Raw genomic sequence first — 25,378 nt, forward strand, 5'->3', positions numbered from 1 at the left:
AGTCAGTACTATATCAAAAACTGCAGATCTACTGGGTTGTTCTCACACTTACTTGGCTTTATAGAGATTTGTCTGAAAAAGGAAAAAAGTAAGTAGCAATTCTCTGGGCCAAAAGGCTTTTTGATGCCACAGCTCTGAGGAGCATGGCCAGACTGCTTTGTGCTGTTAAGAAATCAACAGCAACTCAAACACTTGTTGCCAAGGTAGGTTTCAGAAAAACATCCCTGAAATCACAACACATTGAACCATGAAGTAGACGGGCAAAAGCAGGAGAAGACCAGATGGGTGTTATTCCTCCCAGCTAAGAACAGGAAAATGAGACTACCGTTCACACAGGATCACCAAGTGTGATGTCGCCTGGTCTGACGAGTCTCTGTTTCTGCTCCCATATTTTGATGCTAGGGTCACAATTTGCAGCAAACAACATGAAAGCATTGAGCCATCCTGCCTTACAGCAACTGTTCAGTCTGGTGGAGGATGTTTTCTTGGCACATTCTGGGCCCATTAGTACCAGCTAAGCATCATTTAACACCATAGCAACACCACAGCTTACATGACTATTGTTGCTGCCCATGTCCATCCATCTTCTGATCACTACCGTTTCTAGTAGGAAATGATTTAAAACTGTTTCTTTGTTTGTTTGTTGTTGTTTTTTAACATGAAAATGAGTTCACTGCACTCAAATGGCATCAGATTCACACTGTGGATGTGCTGCTAACAAATCTGTGAAACTGTGTGATGATGTCATGTCAACATGAACCACAATCTCTGAGCAGTGTCTCCTGTACCTTGTTGAATCTATTCCATAAAGCATTAAAGCAGTGCTGATGGAGGTGGTACTAGCAAGATGTATAATGCAGAAAATGAGGAAAAGACCAACAGGCCTCCTAACTGTAGTGGCAAATTTGATGTTTATTACTTTCTTGATATGCATTTATTGCCACAGACTTGGTGGGTTGAAGGAAAAATGAGATTATTAATGACTTTATTTTCTGCTCTTTTACCACTCTGTGAAATTCTCGCAAACCCTCTGCAAAGTGAAATTTGTGAAAACTGATAAGCAATGACGTGTGTTTATAGATGACTAGAAAATTTTAGATACACAAACTCCCTTTGGGTGCAAAACTTTTTACAGCCTCATAACCCAATGCTGAAGAGTGAACTTGCCGTGATATTAAATCCCACGGAGTTCAAAGACGCTACAGTTGTTTGATGAAGAAAACACACTTAATAAATCCCATTCATCAATCAAGCATCTGCTTCTGCCCAGTTGTGCGGTCAGAAGGAATTCCAGGCATGTGGAGTGTGGTTTTAAGGAGTGCCACCTCTTCAGTTTTACTCAACAACACAATGCTGTTGACTCCCTCTGTGATCCAACGTGACTCTTTGGGATGGCTACGTGAAACCCCTGGAGACACCGAGAGTCCATTGCATTCTCCTTTAATTAATCAGACTGAGGTGAGATCAAGCAGCCTGCACCACTCCCACTGTAGGGTGGGGGAAAATACTGGAGCTGGGGAATTTTACTGCTTGTTTGGTTTTTGCAGCAGGGAGGGAATTGATGTTTGTTTTCTCTGCTTATGATTATGTTTTTCATTTAGATTTTTTAATAAAGTGATAAGGGATGATAGCCAAACGCACACTAATCTGTGTCCTTCCCTGCTGTCTTTATAAACACAGAGCTTTATTGGTCCAGATGCATGCATTTAAAAAGCTTGGGAATCTACAGCCGAGTCTGTCAAATTCAACACCTGCATTTCAGTCCCCCATAAAAACACTTTGTTTCACTCCCAGCGGTGATTTAAGGGCACGTTAGACTCCATCGCATCCCCTTAGCATCAAACTGCAGGTTTCGCCGGCTCGCTCACATCCCGAGGGTCATCTGTGTTTATTAAAATGATCACCGGCGTCATGGACTGACAGGAATCGTATGATTACGTCATGAAAAATGTCAAAAAATGTTCAAAGAGGCTGGCGAGAAATGTGGGATTATGTAAGGCTTTATCAAGAAGAAATTCAAACTGATTATATAAATATTTGGTCTGAATTGTTTTAAACCAATTCCATGTAGATCATTAAGCGTTGAAAGCTGTCATTTTTCATTTAATGAACAACAGAATCAGATTTAAAAAGACGTCAGAGCTGATTTCACATCATTTGAACACTTTGTTATTTCAGCTGTAATTCTCCTAAATAGCTTGACTGTTATTATAATTCTCAGCTGTAATATTTGTCTATTAAAAACAAACACTTATTGACATGTAGAAACTTTGCAGCATGCGAATGATTATTCTGCTCATGAACAAACTCATATAGCACTTTCTACTGAGCTCTCGTTGTATTTCACATCCTACATTAACACCTGTGTGACTCCCTGTAAGACTGAGGATGCATGTGCCTCTATTTCTCCTATATCAGCAGACTTATGCGCCCAAGATGTGCACTAAAACTTTAAATGAAAAACCTGTTGACATGTCCTCGGGGACAGCAGGAGAGCTTGTGGGACTGCGGCTCTCTTCGGTTCAGCTGGCCCGATGGCTAACGGGCTGCCATGAGGTGTTTAATGGCTGTGTGAAGTTCCCACAGGGGGATGGCTGCTGGGAACATGGATGAATCCGGCCCTCTCACTCCCTCCTGCTCCACAAACACAGCTCCAGCTCAGTGATGGATGAAACAGGCCGGAGCCTACCTCTCCTTTATTTATGGGAGCAGCAAGTGCTCTCCCCATTGCAGTGAATGCCATTATATGCAGGGGGAGAAGGGAAAAAGGTAAAAAAAAAAGAAAAAGAGAAAAGACATCTGACATTGAAATGAGCTACAAGCTTGTAACAGTTCTTCTGGACATGGGAAGTTTTCACAGTTTGTAATATGGACATACCAGAAGTGGAAGTGAGGCAGACCACCAGAACTAGCCTGAGCTCCTCTGCTCTTCCAATCATGTTCTTTGCCCTCCACGGGTTGCTAATCCCTGATTGGGTTGCTGAATATACATTGGGCATTTGGTTGATGGGAGACTTAAGTGTGAAGATTACACTCATACATGAAAGCTGAAATGCTAGATCTAAACAGCTGCCAACTGTACTTTTTTTCAGTTAGTGAGTGAGCATTCATTTGTTAACTGATAGTGTATTAACCCTGATTCTGGATCCTAGCTCCTACTGTGTTCATGAAATTGTTGTTTTAATGTGTTGCAATGCTGTTTCCTGAATAGAATAGAATAGAATAGAATAGAATAGCCCTTTACTAGTGCTCCACACAAACTGTGTTGGAATAAAATATGAATAGTAGACAGCAGGAATAAATAGAATCGAATCTGGATGTGTAAGAGTGGCCTGAGTGATGGGGGTTACTCTGACCATGGCTCAGATTGGGGGATGAGTGGACAGAAGCTGTTAGTGAGTCTGGAGGTGTTGGACCCGATTGACCTGAGGCGCCAGCCAGAGGGCAGCGGATCAAACAGGTGGTGTGCAGGGTGCAAGGGGTCACCTGTGTTGGCCCTGGTTTTCCTGAGGCAGGAGGATCTTGCGATGGCCTCCAGGGGTGGCAGAAGGCGACCAATGGCTTTTTTGGGAGTGTTAATTACCTTCCTGTTCTCAGTAGTGGTCCCTGTGTACCAAACATCCAGGCAGTAGGAGAGCATCTCCACTGAGGAGTGGTAGTCCAGGTTATTCTTATCAGGACATGTGCAGAGAACTTCTTTACCAAGGCATTGGTGTTGTGGGTCCAGGTGAGATCGGCAAAGATGTGAGTGCCCAGAAACCTGAAGGTGAAGACATATTCCATCCATCCATTATGAGTTCTTTTGTTTTAAGGATGTTTGCATTCTGGTTATTTTCTGCACCAGTGGGACAAATTGAGCCCAACCACGGTGGTGCGACTGGCATATGTGACAGTGATATTGGTTGGGTGAGTTGGTGTAGAGTCTTAGGTGTGCAGGGCGTAAAGTTGGGGGCTGAGAACACAGTCCTGCTGGGATCTAGAGCTGAATGACAGGGGCAAGTCGGACTGATTGAGGCTGATCGATCAGTGTAGTTACGTGTCTTCAACTGCAGCTATGTGCATTTTAGTTTTTTAGAAATTTCTCAGTCAGAATATGGTATATCCTCTTTAGATAGTGGAAAGTTAACCTGCTAGTTTCTAACTTCTAAATCTGTTAAACCTTGTAAAACCTCTTTTTTTTTATATAGATACCACGATGTTGAACTTTATTATAACACCTGGGAGAGCAGCCACACTTTATTAAAGAAAAAAACAATCTTGGCTGTTTTTTAACTCTCAGCGATGCCACAGTGTTTGAGTTTGATGTCACACTTAAGAATGGATAGCTGGCATGCTAACTGCTATCATGAATATGGTTATGTTAGATCAGCTGCAGTATTTGTCCAAACTTTTTTCAGGAAGTGTTTTCTTATAATCGAACTTAATACTGCTTAATAAAGAGCATCGGCATAACATTGTGCTGAACATTGGGGGGGGGTGTCAAGATCTCTGTCTAAATAAATAAATCTGGGTAAATTCCCAGATGATTAAACATGCAACTATTTTTTTTGCTGCTAATAACTGAAATGAGTAAAGAAAATCAACAGCCTATTTATGCAAGATAATTGCATTGGGGGGGTGGGGGGAGTTATATTGGTTGGGTGTGATTATTGGGGGGGTCATAACCCCCCTGGAAATTACGCCCCTGATAAAGAGTAACTTGCTCAAGCTAACAAGCTAGCCAATGGCTCCACTTCAAGGTATCTCAGACTGTTAAAAAATGCTTGGTTTCAGACAGTTGCTTCTACCCATGGCGCTGTATGATGATAGGTACGTGTCCTTTATATGGTCACACAGCTTTGGATAGGAGCACAAGAGGCAGCCAATCAGAAGGAAGTTTGCCTAGCAGGAGAGGAAAGAGAATTAACACACCTTGTTTCAGACAGTGGATGAGAAACTGCATCAAGTCCCAGTATGGGATAAGCATGGATTATTTTCAACTTTAAATCAAGCAAAGCTACTCTAGTGGGATCCAGAATAAACACTGGAAAAAAGCATATTCAGTCCACTGTAAATCACAGGTACAGGTATAGTAGGTTCCCCCATTTTTGTCTACCTTTTGTCTTCACCGTTATTTTTAAGGCCAGCACTAATAAAATGACTCACCAACAGTTGAATATGAGTAGCAGATTAACCAGTAGTACCACTTCAAGTCAGGTCTGGTAGCTGAAATGTATGGTGTGGTCCTGTTTACCCTAAAGAAGATTCACTGTGGGAGGAAGAAAAGAAGAATGTTTACTATTGTAATAAACGGTGATTTCTATAGTATGTGTTTCTCAATCTTGGGATTGTCCACATACCTCTGGCCAAGACGAGTGTTGTGATAGTCCTGGGTGGCGTCTGTGACTTCAGCTGTTTCAGATCTGGAGGCTGATGGCGGTGGTCTGGAAACAACTTTAAAGGGCTAAACAATATTGCGCACAAGTGCTTCCCTGCTTCTGGAATTCTTCTTGTTTTCAGCATTAGTGGCCTATAAGTTTACAAAACACTTCAAATTAATCAGACAAGTATGATTGGAATTGTAAATTGTAGTGCACTTGTTTTTGTATTTTTCCTTTTAGTTTCAGTTCAACACTTCCATAAGTGTTTCATCGCCATCCAGACTGAGAGTGATTTTAAACCAGACAAAGAATACATCATTTATATTGCCTCGATTGGAGGGAAAACACAGTGTCTGCACTGGGTGATTAACTGTTGACGCTCTAGCAATCAGGTTTTATTTATCGGGGATATTTCTGAACGTGCGCTTCTCCTAGCCAAGTGCTGCAAAATATGATCGATCGAGCCATAAAACTCTCATCTCCATTAACGTAGAGGTTTTTTAAGAAGGTATTTGGCTTTGCAGTCTCCTAGTCATATACCATTTAACATTCAATGTCCATCTCTCTAAATTTATTAGAGCAGAAATTGCTCAATATCTAGAGGTAAAATAGTGCAGCGACTTCCGAGTTTCCCTCCAAAGTCAACGATATGGTGCAGAGATTTCCTCTAAAGTTGAGATTTTTTGCATTTAATGACTGACCCACTATACACGGTAGTAGGAGAGGGTTTTGTTATGCGTTTAATTATCTATGTTCTTCCAGGTCGCGTGTCCACAAAAGATCCCGGAGGCATCTGCTGGTTAAATTATGTCTCTTTTCAGTGGAGGCAGAAAACACAGTGTCAGCCCAGTGCTTCTTCCTGCTGTCTCAGATATGCTGACTAAGGGAGCGATCGCAACACACTGTGATAACAGCATGAAACCAACCAGGCCTTTTTGAGCAACTGTTAAATTTAGGCATGTGAGTTTGGCTGAACAAAATCGAGAGAGAGAGAAAAATAAACAGGGAAACGGGCCCTCGCTGTTTTGTTGAAACAATAGCACCACATCATTATAGATGTTCTCAAGAACAGTGACAGTATATCATCTTCAACAGGGGGAAAAAACAAGCAGCATTTTATTTGTGAGTTCTGTCCCACGCTTCTACTGATCTCAGTGAGAATTTGGAGATGATGCAAACATTTAAATGCTTAAAGTGGAAAAGTTCTCAGCAGATACACAGATGGTAGACCGTGAGTCATAAGAAGAGACACTTTCTCATAGAACAGTTCTATAAACAATTAGCCTTAGCTGTCATAACAGTAATAATCCTGCCCACGCCCCGGTATCAGCCTGCTCTGCTCTCACACCACACATTTGCCTTTTCCATGAGAAAAGCAAATGCAAAATGTGATAGTCGTGCCCAGCTATCAATTATGTTGCTGTCAAGCACAGAGATGACTTTTTCTCAGGGAACATTACTTTATAGCAGCATGTGGGTTGACAGATCCTCCCAGAATAGGCTAATGGGCATCATTATTCACCGCATAATGGGAGCGTACGTTCAGAAACCTTCTTTGCAACCTGGGTCAAGTTTGGGACACTGAATCCGGCCTGGAGTTCCAGAGACTCTTTGACATCTGATAAGGGCTGGAGCTCTGAATTGATCCTGATCTTAAACTCTCCTAAGCTGGGTAGATTGTGGAGATATCGGTCTTAGGCTCTCCTGGGTCTTGCACCCATGGCTATACGGATAGGAAACAATTTCCACTGCACTTGGAGCTGATTGCATTGAGCCCGTCCAAAGGGGTCAGAATAAAGTAGAAAATAACTGACGCCTGATTAATCAGCAACAGGCCTCAAATATAAAACAGCTTCCATCTGGGGCAAAAAAAGGAATATACTGGCTATTTATGTATTGGAGAAATGCTATCAAGTTTAGGGAGAAAGATGCTACGCTGCAGTGTTATGCTGCTGCCCCAAAATAACCTCCTCAGATGAGGAACTATGACACAAACATACAAACAAGCATAAAGGCACCAGCATGTCTGTGGAAGTAGCCATAAAGCCTTGAGGGAAAGAAAACTCCAGTTTGTTGATCTGGGAAGGAGAATATGCCACTGTTTACTTCTCAATCCTGCAGACTCTATTTTGCAATGCCAGTGAACTGAGCACGGTGTCTGCGGCTTTTCAAGATAGGCTGCATTACATACAATGCCCTCCGCAAGGGAGAGTCGATAAATTACTGTCTGTGCCATTATAATTCAAACAGCATAAAGATGCCATCAGCCAGCTTCTGTCCAGAGAGGTTTGTCATGATCAGAATTAGATTAAAAATTTATGAGTATAAAAAACAGGGAGGGTACCGGGAGGGAAGGATCACTAGTCACGGTCTGCTTGGCACTACCACATTAGTACAATCAGCATCACTGCGGTTAGCAATGATGACATCAACAAAATTGGTTTGATTCACTCATCTGTACGGATTCAAAATACAACGGGAGGTTTTGGTTAGAGACTGACTACTGCCTGTCATAAATCTGTTTCTCATGGGCTCCATAATCCCCGACATGCCATGTCTACCACCCCCACAAATACTTTGCTCCTGTTTTAAAATCATCCACAGCACATTTAATTGTTTCTGTGCGCTCTTAAAGGAGAAAAGCTTTAATGCCTCTGCTGATTTTAGTTTTTGCACAAATGTCTGCTAAATTAGCTCGCCTTATTGAAAACATGCTTTGGCTGAAGTGCTTTGGGTGACCACCAGCTTTATGTGAGCGTGTGCTCGCACAAGGGTTGATGTGATTAAAAAAAAAAGGACAGCATTTGTCATTACCCAATAAATGAATATGGTTCACTCAGACACAACATGGTGATGTGGTTGCCAATAGGACCTCATGAATGCCTGAAAATAAAGCTGACATTTTCAAAATACACATTTTATGCCCCACCCGGGGATGGCTTTGTCCAGACCTGGGTGATAATCTTTGGAAAATGACCAGCTGAAAGGGGTATGGGAATAAAGTTAGCTCATATCTTGTTAACCAAATATATTAAACTTGTGAAATGTGAATTTGTTGCAACTGCTAAAATGTCTTGAACAAACTGTTTGTGGTTTTCTTGTGTCAGAGTTCATTTTTAAAACAATGCATTACACTTGAGCTGGTAATCTGTACTTTATTTGTATGTCTAAACCCAGAAAACTAAGAAAAACTCCTACTTCCTGAACTTCTAGTTCAACATGGGGGTGCTGAAGATAATCCAGAAGAAAAGGGGGCCTATGGAGCTTTAGTCCAAAAATGGGAATTTTATTGGGTAAACATTTTTCCTCTGGCATTGCCAGCTATAAGTTGTGATAGGGGCTGACGACAGAGAGTCATGTGAAAAAGAATTTTACAGGACTATGGAGGACTTTTTGCACAAACTCCAAAACATACCCAAGAGCTACATCTCAAAAACTACAGGCCTCAGTTAGCATGCTAATTATTAAAGTTCACATAAGAGCAATCGGAAATTAGAAAAAGACTGAAGTAAGGTTTTTTTTGTAGATGTTGCTAAGGGAAAGCCTGGCAGCATGGCTTAGGTTTGCAAAGTTACATATAAATAAACCACAAGATGTCTGGAATATTGTCCTTTGGACAGACAATATCAAAGTGGAGATGTTTCGCCATAATGCACAACAAACTGCTCATACTAGCTGATAATGAAACGGCTGAAAAAGAAAAGAATCAAGATCAAAGTGCAGACCCCAACATGAGTGAAATGCTGTGGTGGGACCTTAAGAGAGCTGTGCATGAATGAATAAGGTTTGCAGACCTCAAGCCCACAAACTTTAATAAACTGACGCAACTTGTAAAGGAGAGTTGGCCAGAATTCCTCCGCTAAGATGTAAGAAACTTCAGTATATTGCTGCTTAAGGTGACTGTACATGCTACTGAATTGTGGGTGTACATAGTTTTCACAGAACTGCATAGACTGCCTGTGGAAACTATTTTCCTTTTTTACATACAATTTGTTCCCTTGATTACCTAGATACTTTTTTTTCGTTGTGGGAGTACTGCTGCTTAAAAAGTAAAAGTGGAAAGTCTTAGGACAGCATATTGATATTGCACCAAGGTACTTCCTCTACTTCCCTGGATTTGTGTAAGTTATTGAGAGGCACCAGATTAAACCATTGACTAAAGCAGACTGGAGACTGACCTTCAAAAAAGAAAAAAGATACTGTACTTCTCTGTCTGAAGAATGTGTCTATGGAAAACATTTAGCCATAAAAAACAGTTAAATAATAATAAGAAGTGTAACTTGATAAGCTTGATAAGAGTCGGTTGCTTTTGCCTCTAGTAGCAAAAAGTAATTTAATGTGTCTGCAAAATAAATTTATTGTAATATTTATTTCTATTATGTAAAAATGCTTAAAATTTACCATTTTACAATATTTAGCAACATTTAAATAAACAGAAGGACTGAACTTACATCTCTTATCCCATGCCAAAGGGATCTCTGCTGCACAACCATTTATTTATACAAAAATTTGCTGTTATGCCGTTACAATGTTCTACACATTCAATGTCGCAGTTTACAGCCTGTCAAATGTCTACAGGCATTATAATTGCTTGTGTGTGTGGAGGAATTGACCTTGCTTATGTCAGCTTTCCCCGAGTTGTCAGAATCATTGACCTCAAGCTAATTACAGAATGACAGGTTGTGTAAACTCTTGATAATACACGTGTAGGGCTGACCTTTCGTGCCCTCTCCGTCACACACATAATAACATACATGTACTATACAGTCTGCAGCAGCAGACACATGATATTTGGAATAAAGTGCATAAAAAGTTGGTAAATTGCCTGGAACGCGACTCAAGTGCTACTAAAGCAAATAAAGATTCAGTTCAGTTCTACTAGAGTTTTGTTGTTGTACTATAAATAACCACAAGCAAAACAACACATTTTTCTAAAACATGACTATGAGTTAGTATTTCAGTGCACGTTTGTTCAAGATACAAAGTCCATAAGGTGATGATTAAGCATGGAAATGCATTCTGCCTCCGGGATCTTGGGGCTCGCTGTGGTTGTTTAGAATTGTTTGTTGACAGCCCTGTTTCCTATCCTCTGCACCTCCTGTTGTCCTGAGCACATATGGTTGGCTCGCTTCTCTACATGCCTGGCCTCAGCCGAGAGACAGAAAGAGAGCCGTTCATGGCTCAGTGGAAGCTCCTGACCCGTGCGGTGCTCCTGTCCATCCCTGGAAAAGTGTCACCTGCTTCTAAGACTTTCTACTCATGCTTCGTCATAGTTTCTCTGGGATGCATCTGGAGCATTAAGCAACACTAACAACGCTCTGATTCACTTACCGAGGTGCAGTCTGGATGCTGAAGCTAACACAGAAAGTCTCGCCTCTATCCTGACCCCAGCTTCCCCCTTCCCTGCAGAGAATTATACTATGAGCTTGCAGGAAATGCTATCCACCTTCCAAAGCTTGTATTGCTGGAAGAACACAAAATTAGTTGAACTTGTGCTTTCCACGTTCCTCACTCCTTTAGGCAGCCAGACATCTCTTCTGGTTTCCATTTGTTTTAAAGCTATTAGTGTTCAAGACCTGATAAGGGAGTGGTTGGCGTAGCGCAAACATCCGTCTCTGAGTATATCCGTCATCGTCCATATGTGTTTGACCAGAGCAATAATATCCTCTCCTGGAAAAGTTTGAGTGGGAAGCCTGGGAGGTGAAACTACTGGGATCGAAACAGTTTTAGTTTATGTAATTCTTAATGAAGGTCTGAGCAAGATGTGCTCTATTACTTTGGTAAATATTCTCCATCTCCATAAACATTTTGGGCAGCCTGAAACATTGCATTGCACAGGCAGCTGACCAGAAACCCAACACTTTAAACTCATTTATATTTATATGGGTTTGGCATCCTGGAGAAAGTTCTTCACATGCTATGGATGTCAACTAAAGTCATTTTCCACTGGTGCTGTTTTCAGTCAACTGCAAGAGAGATTTGCTTGCTTTTGTAAGATGGATTCCACTGGCAAAAACAAGCACCAGTCAAGCATCTCTTTATTTGCAGATGATATACAGTCTATTTTATTTGACTGTCTCTTGTGCACTTGGCAGAACATCAACTAAGTCTGTGTTGACAGTGCCTAAGCCATTCAAGTGGCTGCTTTTTAGACAATGTTCTGACGATGCGATAAACAAGAAGCCTGTGCGGCACAGAGCTGAAATTAGATATTTTACCATAGCATCGTGTGACTTCAAAACCACCTAAATATGCATTTGGAAGCAGCGTCTCAACATTTGCTGCATGTAAACTTGCACTGAAGACGTGGCGAGATGGAGACGGGTCGATGATCGCACTGCAGCGAGAGCAGGATATCTGGAAAGCTGTGAGTATGTGTGAGTTGAAAGATGAGTTTAACACATAGAAAACTGAAGATCCAGCATCATTTTTATTGCTATGATGCAGAGGTAGTAACCTTATTGTGCAACACAGGCCACATAGTCTGATTTTAAAATCCCTGACAAATAGTACCTTCACCGTCAAGTGACTGTTGTTATTTATGACCCCTGCCTCATATTTATATGTGCCGCTGTGATGAGATATATAAAAATGTTTATTCATGGCACACATTCAACAAGGTGCTATAAAGATTTCTTAGAGATTTTGGTCCATACTAACCAGATTTGTTACAGATTTGTCACCTATAGCAACCCAAAGTTGTTGTATTGGAGATCTGGTGACTGTGGAGGCCGTTTGAGTACAATTACTCAATGTCATGTTCAAGAAACCAGTTTGATTTGAGCTTTGTGACATGATGCATTATCCTGTTAAAAGCAGTCATCAGAAGATGGGCACATTGTGGCTATAAATGGACGTAACTGGCTGATTAGGTATTTGCATTAGTGAGCTGCTGAACAGGTGTGCCTAATGAATATATTCCTCATTACGATTCAAACAACCTGTTGAGATGTACAAATGCTCTCAACTTTCCTTACATTTTCACTCATGTGCTACATCCTCATTGAAAAATTTGAATTATATAACTTCTGTACAGTTTTCGGCCCCTTTGGTGGACCTTGTGCTTGACAACTGTGTCCTGGAACAAGATGTGAATGTAATGTACGTCCACACGTACCCGGGTATCTATGCGTTTGCACCTTTCGTTCACACGTAAACGGCGTTTTCGGTCACTGAAAACTGAGATTTTTAAAAACGCCTGCCAGGGTGGATATTTTCGAAAACTCCGTTTTTGCATTTACGTGTGGACGAGAAAAACGGAGAAAACGCAGCGTCAAAGGTGTGCGCCTTTTTTTGACGTCACACTGTGCGCCACGTTATTGCTTCGGTAAAATTAATTTCTACAATGGGGACTTAGACAAAATACTGTTACTGTTAATTGTACTCTCTGCAGTGTTTAAATGCTTACATATACACACACAGTTACTGTCCCTCCACACATACGACTCGGTTCTGCTTCTATGCCCCATCTTTGTTTACTATTTCCCACCGAGGCTTCTAGATTTCTGATTGGCCAACATTTCTACACGGTTATGATTATATCGCTACCTGTTGCTTTGGCATGTTCCTAGCAGTGTTTTCCTTCATTTTTGCGTTTATGTGTGGACGGGATTATTTTTTTAAACGATAACGGAAAATCTCAGTTTTCAAAAATACCCGCGTACGTGTGGACGTAGCCTAAGACAGATTTGGAAAGTGCTGCTAACTGTGTTATGAACAAATATGACAGCAGTTTAACAAGTAAACAATACGTGAAATAACTTCTGCTTCAGAGAACTTGCTGTTTTTGAGTGACTGTAAAAAGATTTTATTACTGTGTAATGTAGCGACATCGATAATTGAAGTACTAACACTGAATCTGTGATTTGGCACGTTTTAGTAAAAATGGCATTTTGAATGAATCACTTTAAGGGATTTTCTTTATTCTCCACAGGTTGTTTCTAAAAATACTTTTTACTCTCCTTTGTACTTTTACCTTCCTCTCCTTGCATTCTCACACCAGGAATAACGGTGCAAAAATTCACAACAACTTTTCTAAATTTTGCACACTTTGCAAAGCCATCCACAGGACGAGATTGGACCCATGTCTCGGGCCCAGTCTGGCTCCTGGGCCCTATGTTTGACATCCCTGCCATAGTGCAATCATATCATTTATTCACCCACATTTGGACAAAGGAAGTCGGTAATCATTTGCTGTGGCCTGTGTGTCAGTTCTATAAATATTCCTTATAGAGGCCATGACTCAACTAGGAACTGTTTGTGAACTCTTGCTGTTGTGTGTACCGAACTGAATCCAGTTCTTACACTCGTAACAGAGGAGGGACCCTCAGGGACTTCTGCACCTGGTATTCAAAACTTCACCGATGACACTTGCGCCGGGGCCTGACCGAAGCGTCGTACACTTGCATCGCTTGCTGAACATAAATCATGTTTGGCTTCTCATGCACCTCTGTATTTCCCAGGTCTGTATGGGTTACTTGCAGGTCGCTGTGTGTGCAAGCGGTAACGCGGGGCAGATGCTTTGTCACCATCGATATATTTATATACTGTTTATATACAATTCTTAAGGATGTGTTATTGAATTTCTTAGGAAACTTTTCCATGCTAGTTGCCTGGCATGGCATATCTCTCCTGGAAAAGAGCGCTTGGAAATGACATAATGACAGCACATTATAGATGATGTAGTGAAATTTAATATCTACTGTTCTGCCTTGGCACAACTGAGGACAAGCTCTCAGTCACAGTTACCACAGTGATTTTCTGTTTTGTGTTTGCACTTAAGTTTATTTGGCCATTTAAGGGAGCTCTTGTGCTGCCAATTAAAAATAAATACTTCATTTAGGCTGGCTAGATTTTCAATGCTTGCATTGCATAAGTGCAAAGATTCGGTGAGCTTGGGTAGTATTGCTGGCAAGTTTGGATGGGCTACGACAAGCGTCCATTAAAAGCTCGCAGCACATCGAGCTCAGAGCCTCGAGGGAAGAGAGGTGGAGAGGAATAATGTTGAATGACAGCTATAGCCACCCGCACACACAGAGAAGCGTTGGTGTTGTGACTGAGATGTCGAGAATGTCTTCTTTTGTAAAGTTGTGCAGACAAGCAAACCTCAACTTCTTAAGCGCCTGAATTTCTTTCCACACACAGCAATGCATGTACGCTCAGAGAGAACACTTTAACCTTCAATATTCAGCATTTATTTATATCATATTGTAGCACGTAGAAGAGGAAGAAGTGTTATGTTTTTGTAAATTTACAGTATTTTTCTTGATTTATACATTCTCCTGTCATTAAAGCTGTATTTTTCATTTGTGCAGCGGTCTTTGCAGCTTACACCTCAATGTTAGATTCAACAGGGGTTTTTTTTAACTGCTACTCTGAAAAAATTTGAGACCAACTCAGGACAACTAAATCTGAAGAAAAACAGCAGCTATTAAAGGTTCGGGACACCAGCGGTTTGGTTTTTGTGGTTCGGTTGACGACATTAAAACAAACATATCCTCGTTAGCAATCGCAGCAAGTTGATGTATGATGCTAATGAAAATTTGCTTATGTAGGCTCTCTTGTCACAGCTGCACAGTAACACGTGGGCAGTTTTTGTCTGGGAATATTTGAAGACTATGATTCCACGCCCTTGATTTGAGTCACTGCCAGTATAAATTACTTAGTGCCCAATAATGCTAACCTCTGTAAACAGAGTCTGTATATGATTGTGTAGGATATTTAGGCTGGTCTTAACATTTTTGACACCGGGAGGTTTCTGGTGTTTAGTCCAAGGGGAGTAGTATGTGCTGAATAACTGTCAGCTATAGTCTTATGAAGATTTTGCTTTCCATGTTAATCTGTAACAAATAATAATAATAATGAGACAGAAAAAAAGCCTCTGACTACTAAGGAAAACTGGTTATTATCCTTTAAATATGCAGACTATTTGTGAGGTTCCCAGTTTGCAGCTGTTCAGCAAGCATATTAATGTGAGACATGTTTGATGCATTATTTTCAAGATAATAAAGGAATAGATGTTACCAATTGTTTTGTGATTTTATACAGAAATATCAGAAATGCAATCAAAAGACTCTAAAATGTTCAGTGTTACTGTTTGTTTCTTGCTAAGTACCCAAGTTACCTAAATCTATATTCTGGAAATTAAAAAAAAAAAGGCTTCTTTGGGGGAAAAATTAACTTTATGTGAGTGTTTGGGTTTTTTTTTTTCCAAGACTTGGGAAGGCCACTGCAGGGCTCAAGGCTATCCCAGGCCTAATTCTATGTGTCAGTTTACAGTCTTTACTATCCTGTTTAATACAGGCTAAAATCGCATAATAGCTTATTGTAGAACTTGTTAACAGAGTGTTAAAGGGTAGGTTTAGTGTACTTATTGGATATGACAGTTAAAGACTTTTTTATAGAGATTGCTTAACCGGTATTAAAATGCTTAAGATTAATGATTTGAGTGCCTTTGAATACATGCTCAAAGATATCCAAGAAACCTGCTGTGCTCAAGTACCAGCCTTCACTTTTGCAAAGGGAGTTGACAAATGCATTCATATCTGCTTGCAAAGACTTTGTTATAGCCTGCAAGTCATTTATTATATACTACTTATGAATGAGAGCAAGCTGACACGTTGCCAGTTAACACCTTGGAAGACAAATGATACCAAAAAAGCCGTTTCTTTCAAATATATCTGGCTTTACTTTATTCATGTACTGTACAGTTTTTCACTTCCAAAGTCTTTATTATACTATATGACAATAATGGCTATCATTTACTACAAAAGGTTGCATAAATAATTTAAATGTGGAAATAAAAAATAAATATGTAGTTCATTCTTTGTTTTTTTTATAACAGTCCTTCGTTGTGTCTGTAGAAAAACGGCCTTCCCTGCTTCTCTGTAACACCTTGTCATGTGAGGGCAGAAGACCACACAGGTATGATATGTACAATCGCGCTACGCATCGCAGCTCTCGGCTAACACAACAAGCCCCTTCCAGTTGCTCTTTCAAACACACAGTTGGAAAAAGAAGCAAACACAGTCAGCATAGACTGGACAACCAAATCAGAAAGCAGTTTGAGCAGAGCTGACAATATGTGGAAACACTGACTATTCTTCATGAGTTCAGGAGGAAGGAGCTCGCTCTGTCGGCAGTGACACACTGGGTTCCTCTTCCTTGCTGGATTTAATCATAAAAACCCAATTATTGTTTTTATTGTGTTATTTTTATTCCTATCTTTCCTGACTGAGCTATTTACAGATTGAGAGCGGAGAGCAGTGGAGGTGTCTTGCAACCAGCAGGCTAACACGGCAGATGGATTTTGGCTCGCTCACTGCTCTGTTTCGCCCGTTGCAAAAGAATTCCAGTGTGGGTGTGCTGGAGAGCGCTTTGCCCCTAGGTAACAACACAACCACGCACATTTTCTGATGCCTCCTACACACCATGTGCACTTTTTTGTGTGTGATTCCAGCAAACAGGAACCAGCTATGACGACAGGAAGAGGCTTTTTTTATGACTCAAATCCCAGCACAGGAATGGGCTCATTTAGTGATTAAGAGGAGCCACAGGAAGGCCCAGTGCCCGTGTGGTGTTAGTGCTGCTTTCTCCTCTACTTCTCTGTTTCTTTGCGTGTACTTGTGGGGAAAGCACTACCGTAACTGACAGGGCTGGTCAGGGCTTCAGCAGCGTGGAGAGTGCTGTAGGTCTGTCCTGATGAGTGAGGCCTTTAGCGGGCTGTCAAAGAACCGCCTGGACCGCAGTATAGACCAGGGCCTCTCAAAACCTGTCAACATGCCTCCATCAGAGACCCCAGAACTGCCGCCTTCTCCTCTCCACACACAGCTGAAAGGAGATGGATTACAACCACTCTGGAGCAAAGATACACCTTTTTTCAGCTTTTAACAGAGCTGCACCGAGCGTAGGTCTGCATCTGCTGGATGTTTGTACAGATGGGTCTGAAACCTCGGGAAGGAGTTCTTATTTCTCATAAAGAAAAGCTGTTGGAGTGGAAGTCTGAGCTGTTGGGGTTATCAAACACCATTCATCTTCATGGCAAGCCCTGGCACTGACTCATTTTGTCATGCAAAAAAGCCAAGTTCACAAATATGCAGACAGGTGGCTGAACAATATATGGACTGACGACTTAAATCAGTCCAGCATTTTAGCTTATGGATTTGCAGTCTTTGAAATTGTATCTCCTCGCTATTTGAAGGAGATATGTTGGTTGATGTGTTGTGTAACGTGTGCGTGAGTATGAGTATATCTGTCCTCTGTCCCGGGATGCCAAGGGGGAGGATCAATATGAGTTCCCCGTCAAAGGCGTGTTGTTCTTGCTCCGATCTTGAGGCAAACGACTGTGCTTCTTGCTGCGTTGCGTCTTAGGGACCTCCTTGGCCACCGACTGGTTGTGATGCGGCCTAAAACGCTTGCACTTGCAGGAGGTGACCACGCGGATTTTGTACGTCCGAGTGTTGCCGTTGGGACACTGCAGCTGGACCCTGCGTGTCCGGGAGTGCGCCGGGATGCAGCGGTAGTCTGAGGCGCTGCTTCTCCACCACTTGCCACGGAGGATGGAGTTCGGCATGAGGTGCGCCGGCAGGCACTGACCCGAGCACACCAGCTCTCGGATAGGCTTGGCACTGCGGCAAGAGCCGTCGGTGATGTAACGGGTCGAACGCAGCTCCCTGCAGCTCACCTCCGAGGCACCTGGGTTGAAGAGAGGAGATAACAGTTTACACTCATGGATCGAGTCCAGAACAAACACGCACAGTGCTGCGGACTTTCTGCAGGGCGACTGCAGCTGTGTCTTATTTCAGTGTGTGATCATTTGCCTCGGTCTGTTTCTGACTTCACGTGTGGCGTTATTTATGTGAAAAACAAACAACGTAAGGCCAATAAAGTCTGAACCGGAGGCAGCGTTACATTTCAGCTCCGACACGTTACGAGACACAAAAGAGCAGCTGAAAAATCCACTTTTCTAAATTCAGCCTAATACAGTAAGTTTTTTACTTTTAACTGGAGGCTTAAGCCAATGAGATCAGAGTTTCTGAATTTGATTTATGGTCTGATCATTAGCTGACAACTGGGCCTGACGAAGAAATCCAGCTGGCAGCAATCAGCTGATAGCAAATCCAGACCAGAGGGCCATTAAAAAGCTCAATCAAACCGAACGGAGGTTTGGTCTGGAAGGAAAAAGCTGGCATTCACCGTTGGCCCTCAGGAAATGTATGTGGTGATGGAAGAGTAAATAGCTGTCTGGTTATTTTAAGGCAGCGCTACAACTGTACACTTCTGAATAAACTGGACATCTGCCAGGCTGATTCGAGACAGCACACTCAGGCTGTAATCCTATATTTCAGCTGCAGCTTTTTAACAGCCATACGCATGAGTTATTGTCCTGTGTTTCTTTTTCTTTTTTCTTACAAGCTGCATGTTCAAAAAAAAGGGAAAACGAGGAGGCAAAAGAACTGTTGGTTAAGAAATGATACACTCGGAGAAGGATCTGTTTTCCTCTGTGGCTTTCTTTGCAAAAAGGGCTGAACAAAGGATTTATGTGAGGTGACTTCCTTTTTTTCCCTCCTCACGAGAACATGATCTAGTGTTATTCTGCGGCTGCTGGTGAAGGCGACCGCAGAAGTATACAACGCCTACAGCGTACACCGGGTGGTGGTTTGCACCAGTTACCACCATATGCCAAAACAGACAGGTTGTCTTATTTATGAAGCACCAGGATGTGTTTTAATCCAGCCTAACATTTTCAATTCTCCACCCTGGTTTTAAAATTACTAATGAGCCTGAAATTTTCATGATTACACACTAGACTACTGTAGAGTTGCGTGAGCTGTTCTTTTCCCTCAGCTGTGGGAGACAAGCCTCTGGGGAAGACTGGAGGGAGGCCAGGCAGTGGTCACAGCCTCTTTTGTGACCCCACAGGGGAAGGGATAATTTGAGAATTAAGATATGGCTGAAGAAAATAATCCAGGAGAGTTCTGCCTCCATAAACTGCACATTCACTGTAAAAGCAAGAGATGCATTTTCCATCCCTGCTAATAACAAATAAATTCCTGTTAAATGAGATCTTCTGGAGCTGTTGCTTGGTGTGTGATTTTTTTCCTCTTTTTTTTTACCCTTTAAGACAACAAAATCAGTCACATTAACTCTCCTCGACTTAATAATCACTTCTTGTCAGCTGTTGCTCTTCTAATCTAATCAATCACCTCCTCTGATCTCCAAATCAAGGGGCCATAATTGAACAAAAATGTTGCACCACCCATCTCGAATCCATGAGACCAAGCATGAGATTATCCTGCATGCGCCACTTAGTCAGAACACACAACCGTTACCGGCCACAGGTGGGAATCATTGTCAAAGGCAGTGTTGCATTTAAAAAGCAATTTCTAACCCCCCCAAAGACATCTCCCCGAAGAGCAAACTGTGGGCTTTTTTCTGTTTGGGAGACATGTTGTTGCAATCAAATAGTTATGGTGGAAGTAGAGCTTGACTAATAGTATAAAGAGAGAAGGAAACAACCTGGAAGACAATGTGAAAAAGCCCCGATGTCTCACTGAATGCTGTGTGTAGGGGAAGAAGCCACAGGAATGTGCGTCTGAGCCGATCTCATCACCCTCACCTCTGGATTAAACCAGATCTTTTACACTCTTCTTAATCAGGGAATTGATGTGATAATGAAGCCCGATGTAGAGGCAGGGTGTTTTAGGGCAATTTCTAAAAAGCCACATTAATTTGGAGAGTCGACATTTTCCACATACACTGAATATTTTTGACACAAGATTTTAAATTGTTGTTTTAAGCCAAAGAAAAAGTTGAATTAAAGTTTAAAATTCTTAAATGTGGAAAATATAACGAGAGGTAAACTTTCCTAATTTATATCACATTTTTGTGTATTAAGTAAAGGTTGGGTGTACAGCGCAGTTGGGTCCACGTTTATTCTTTATAAACGTGCACTAATTGGAAATGGGGACCTAAAATCAAATAAATAAGCATTTATGCTCCTTCCTGCTTGTTCTCATACAAGCTGGAAATAGTTTTTAGGCGATAAACCCGAAAGTTTTCTAAATTTAAGCCTTTTAATGAGTTTTTATAAAGCTCTGACGGATGGTTAATTTTACGCACAAGAGCCTCCAATTAAGAGATCAAATTAAATCACTTCAGCATTTAAACATTTAAGCATTGTGTCGATTTACTTACTGATCTTTACCGTTTAATTCTTGTAAAATCAAATATTTAACATTTGTTCTGTCATCTTTATCATACTTACTGTAGGAAACGGCGTTTGCCGCCCGTCCGCCGTTTTTTGCCCTGTTATTCATGGCGTTGCTGTTGTTGTTGTTGTTATTGTTGCTGTTGGACGGCTGTAGTATTGCCTCCAGCGGCGTCCGCGTATTTTCTCTACGTTCTGGTAAAATCTCCGTGCCATCATTTTTTAAGACCTTCCATCCCTTCACAGCGGTGCAGCATCCCTGGAGCAGCAGGAAAGCCGAACTGGAGACGAGGAGGGCCACAGACACCTGCATGCTTGTCGGTCAGCAGGAATAAATCACACAAGATTTAAAAAAAATAAAATAAAATAAAAAATATTAGTTAAAATTTTAAAAAAAAACACACACACACACACACATACACAAGAGATGTCCTTCTGAACAGGCTGGTCACTTGCACTCTCAACGCAAGAGGCGAATGTGGTATTTAAGCCCTGCGCAAGTTTTCGTCAGGGCTGACAATTAGGCGCTTACACAAAGTGGGAGGGATTGAACCTGGCCGAGAGATTCATTGAGAAAGGAGGAGGGGAAAGGTTTGGATGAATGCGCAGAGAGAGGAGAGAGCAGGAGAGGAGTAACAGAGAGAGGAGAGAGAAGAAGAAAAGTAATAGAAAACTGAGAAGATCAAGGAAGAAGAGACCGCAGTGAAGGAAAATACAGATATGAGCAGGAGTGCTTCCATTATTTATTTACTTATTTTTAAAATAGTTATTCAGAATATTTGATCAGAAATAAAAAGAGTGTAGAGGATATTAGCGAAGATTTCCAGGCTTGTGTGCAGCCTTGTGCCTTCACACAGTACATGTGTTTTATATGAAAAGTGTCTGCACAAGTGCCTGAAAATCATTTTGTCAAATATTTAGACCCTTTACTGAAGTAAAAGCCATAATCTTACAGCTAATGTGTTTTGGGTCAATGTGTTTTGGCCATTTAGAGCAACAGTGTGGTTGCTCTAAATGTTACTTTTATTGCTACACGCAATAAAAGTAACATTTTCTTCTTTTTTTGATCTTTAAATGCTTCACCGTACTCATTATGCTATTCAATCATAAAAATTGATTCATTAATGTACATGTCATTTTAATCACCTTTACATACAAAATAATAAGTAACCAGACCAATGTCTGCATTGGTCAGTTAAATGCTTGAATACAATTCTGAAGTTATGCTCTACCACTTATCCATGTCCTTATCCACTGGTGTTGGGGATTATAAGTCGAATAATTCTGGGCTGGTGAGATGAAACTGAAAAGGGAGAAGAGAGGGAAAGGTCAAAGGACAGTGGAGGAAATGGGAGTAAAAAGAGGTAAAATAAGGGGGATGAACGCCAAAGGAAAGGGTTGAAAGGACAGAGAAATAAAAAGAGAGAGAGAGATACTGGAGAGGAGCTTACTTATGTCGGAGAGTGTTGAGTGAGGCAGCTCATCTGCACATCGCTCTGTGCCGCTGTTGTTGTTACTGGATTTAAGTGCACCGGTGCATCTTCTCCTCCCCCTTCTTTAACAACTTCCGCAGCATTACGTGTCTCAAAAAGCATCTTTTTTTTCAAGGGGGTTTATTTTGGACTGCATCGCAGGGTGCAACTTGTTCCACTGCTGCTGCAAACATGCGCCACACGCACTCCTCCCGAGACACGTTTTCACCCTGTCTTTGACTCAAGGCTACACAAATTAATCATTTGATCCTTCACATTAATTACCCATCATTACACTTCTCAGCAGAGACACTTAATATAACGAGATGTGAAAATCTAAAAACGTATGAGCAATATCAACGTGTGTTCTGAACACAATTTAAATGTTTGCCATGACAATCCAAAATTCCACATCCCCATATCTGTTTTTAATGAAATGTTATAGACTGTGAGTTCTTGGCACCCCTCATATCCCAGTGATTTGATGAGTGCTGACAGATGGAAGCTCTTCCATTCAAACACTGCCCTCTTGAGGGAGACTAAACAAGTTTTGCATGACACTGTCCAGCTCTACTGATGGGTACAGGCATGCAGATCTTTGGTTTTTATCTCTTAAACTCTAAAGTGGTTCTCTCGGTCAGCATTGCATCACTCTAACCGCTCATTGAGGCACCGATGTGCTTCCATAATCATACACACCCCCCTCATTGTCTTTCTAGTTTTACACAAGCCTCAAATGAGGGTTTGAAGCGTTGGCCAACTGGCCCATCCATCACAATTTAAAGTGGTGAACATAATGGGGATAAGATTAAATTACATTTATTGTTAAGGAGTTTTGAATAACATCATCCAGTCAAAAACATTTTCTTCTGAAGAGCAAGTAACAACAGAGCTTTTCATCATTTCTAAAAGCCTCGTATAGGGGCCACTCTTCTTGAGTGTCAAATCCAATTATCTTTCAAATTTGCATTTTCAGTCCAGCCTTTAGGAGCATAACAGTCCTTTCTTGTGTTAACGTCCCTGCATCAACTGTAGGTATGTACTTGTGTTGTTTTACAGCTGCTACTTGATTTGATGGAATTAAAAAAAATGTCAAATGTTGGTTTAGAGAGAACAAGTTTTTTTTCTTGGGGCTAAAACCAAATCTGCATTAAAAGTGAAGAAAAAAAAACACAACACAGCAAAAACACTGAGCAGAAATGAACATAAGAACATGGAACTTTCAAACAACAAGAGAAAACAGTCTTTAAATGGGGTTTGCGAGCCCTGAATATTAAATGTAGTTAAAAAGACTTAAAAAGCACCTGGATCTGTAACTCTGTTGTTCACAATAGTGAAGCTGCTCCTTAAGCAATAATCACGTCAGAGCTGAAAAACACTTTTTACTTTCAAAAAAGTACATAAAGAGAAATTTTGATACTTTCTGTGCAACCGCAGTACAGCTTCAAACATCATGACACATTGCTGTGAAAACACAAAACAGTTTTTGCAGTAATTTAGCATTTTTTGTGTGTGTGTGTGAGGATAAATACTGTAATTGTTGACCGCCTGCTCATCTGAGCTTAACAGAACGACTCAAGTCATTCAACTCATTAATGTAGAAGTGTTGTTATGCCTGTTTTAGGTATGTCGTGTTTAGATTATGATCGTTGTGGATGTGTGGTTTGTGTGGTCCTAGCTAACAAAGGGCCATCAACACAAAGACTCCTGAAGCAACTCATCATGTCCAGACAGTGTTGTTCTAAAAGTCGGCTGTTCAAATGTTCTGTAAAGTATTATTCACATGGCTGTTTGATGTGATGATGGGAAACTGCACAAAAGCTGATGTCAATACATAGTTTAAGAAGGAAAAGAAACTTGTTCAACAGCCATAATCTTACATTTTTATCTTTTTTATCAGACAATATGATAAATTTACCACCTATTTGCACCAACTAACCTCAACTTTTTTGAGTGCATATAGTGCATTTCATATGGATGCATATTTGCCAGTAAAAACACAGTTATGCACTGGCTATCTCATGTGTTTGCATGGTTTCTGTTATAATTTATGATATTCATAACATGTAGGAGTTTATTCTATAAAACCCTTTTAGACTGAATGTATTTTCAGTGCATTTAAATAATATATATTTTATATTTTGGCATCTAAATGCCCCCAAAATATCAAGTGAACCAAAGATAAATTCAGAATAAAATATGCTGGGATCATTTTTATGATTGTTGAAATAAATTAAAATGTACAAAAATCAAAAGCTGTTGAGATGCCTACATTTTCTGTAATTTTGACAAAATGTGTAAGTAGAGGAAAATATTTATGGCATAACCATTAATATTGATAAAAAGTGATAGTGACACATTTAACACATAAAGAGCAGCACTGCAGTGGTATTTCTGGCCATTTCCAATTTTCACTTACATTTTCATCTTTGCTGTTAAAATGCGGCACTATATTTAGCAGCTGTTTGGTGCTATCAGAAACTAAAATTCACACTTTAAAAGCGGGAAAAAATTGTTGTTCATTTTTAAAATGTAATTTATTTAAAACATGGTTTTACTTCTTAAGTGCAAACTTGTAAGAATTGGTCGAATTAATAAAAAGGAGTTTGCCACACTTGGGCTAAACAGTGTTTTTATCCATGCATCCATTTTTTCTCCAGCTTATTTAATTCCGGTTCAAGGTGGAACTTGAGCGTATCCCAGCTGTCATAGGGCGACAGGTCAGGTAAATGCTCTAGTCTGTTGTACAGAGGGGCAAACAACCATTCACATTCCAGCCTAATGTGCATGTCTTTGGACTGTGGGAGGAAGTTGGAGCACCTGAAGAGAATCTACGCAGGCGCAGGGAGAACGTGAACACTTGCTTGGACGAGGCTAAGCACTGCGCCGCCATGCCGCCAAGGTGCAATGTGTAATATAGGAGTCTTCTACTGGCTACAACGGATAGAGTATAAAACTTTATTGCACTGAAGTTTGCATCAAATTCAAAGTGTTCGCTTTTTCCCAAAAACTGCAGATTGGCAGCAAGAACAACGTGAAATCTGATGAACAAGAGTATTGTGAAAGATGCTAACAGGGGAGTTTGGCAGACCTGTGCCAAAAATAAAAAAATTTGAACCAGAGGGTGATCTTTTGCAATGGTATCCATTGGTAATATAATATAATTACAGGTAAGAACTCTGTATTGGAGTACATCATGTTTTGCCCCAGCACCGACGCTGCTTCTTTTGTAACATTTATGAATTTTGACATCAAGCATGATTCTCATTTTATAATCCAAGGGGTTCTAAAGTAGACCGAGCAGACAGCCTTGTCTTCCTATTGTGTGTAACCCTGCA

General features: G+C 40.9%; 1 protein-coding gene across 2 annotated transcripts; it reads right to left on the reverse strand.

Annotated features, from left to right (window-relative positions):
- Positions 1 to 16,027: 16,027 nt before the first annotated feature.
- sost (sclerostin) lies at positions 16,028 to 21,066 on the reverse strand. 2 transcript variants are annotated; one of them, XM_005725825.1, is made up of 3 exons: positions 20,989 to 21,066; positions 20,626 to 20,882; positions 16,028 to 18,053 (listed from the first exon to the last, which is right to left on the reverse strand). In XM_005725825.1, exons 2-3 carry the CDS (start codon positions 20,879 to 20,881, stop codon positions 17,644 to 17,646), a joined length of 666 nt encoding a protein of 221 aa, XP_005725882.1. In that variant the 5' UTR covers position 20,882; positions 20,989 to 21,066; the 3' UTR covers positions 16,028 to 17,643. The 2 variants fall into 2 exon arrangements, with proteins under 2 accessions (XP_005725882.1, XP_013764417.1); XM_013908963.1 differs by having other exon boundaries at positions 20,626 to 21,049.
- Between the last annotated feature and the right edge of the window lie 4,312 nt (positions 21,067 to 25,378).

Source organism: Pundamilia nyererei, unplaced genomic scaffold, assembly GCF_000239375.1.
Source record: "Pundamilia nyererei isolate P.nyererei 1_Seehausen unplaced genomic scaffold, PunNye1.0 scaffold00017, whole genome shotgun sequence".
NCBI lineage: Eukaryota > Metazoa > Chordata > Actinopteri > Cichliformes > Cichlidae > Pundamilia > Pundamilia nyererei.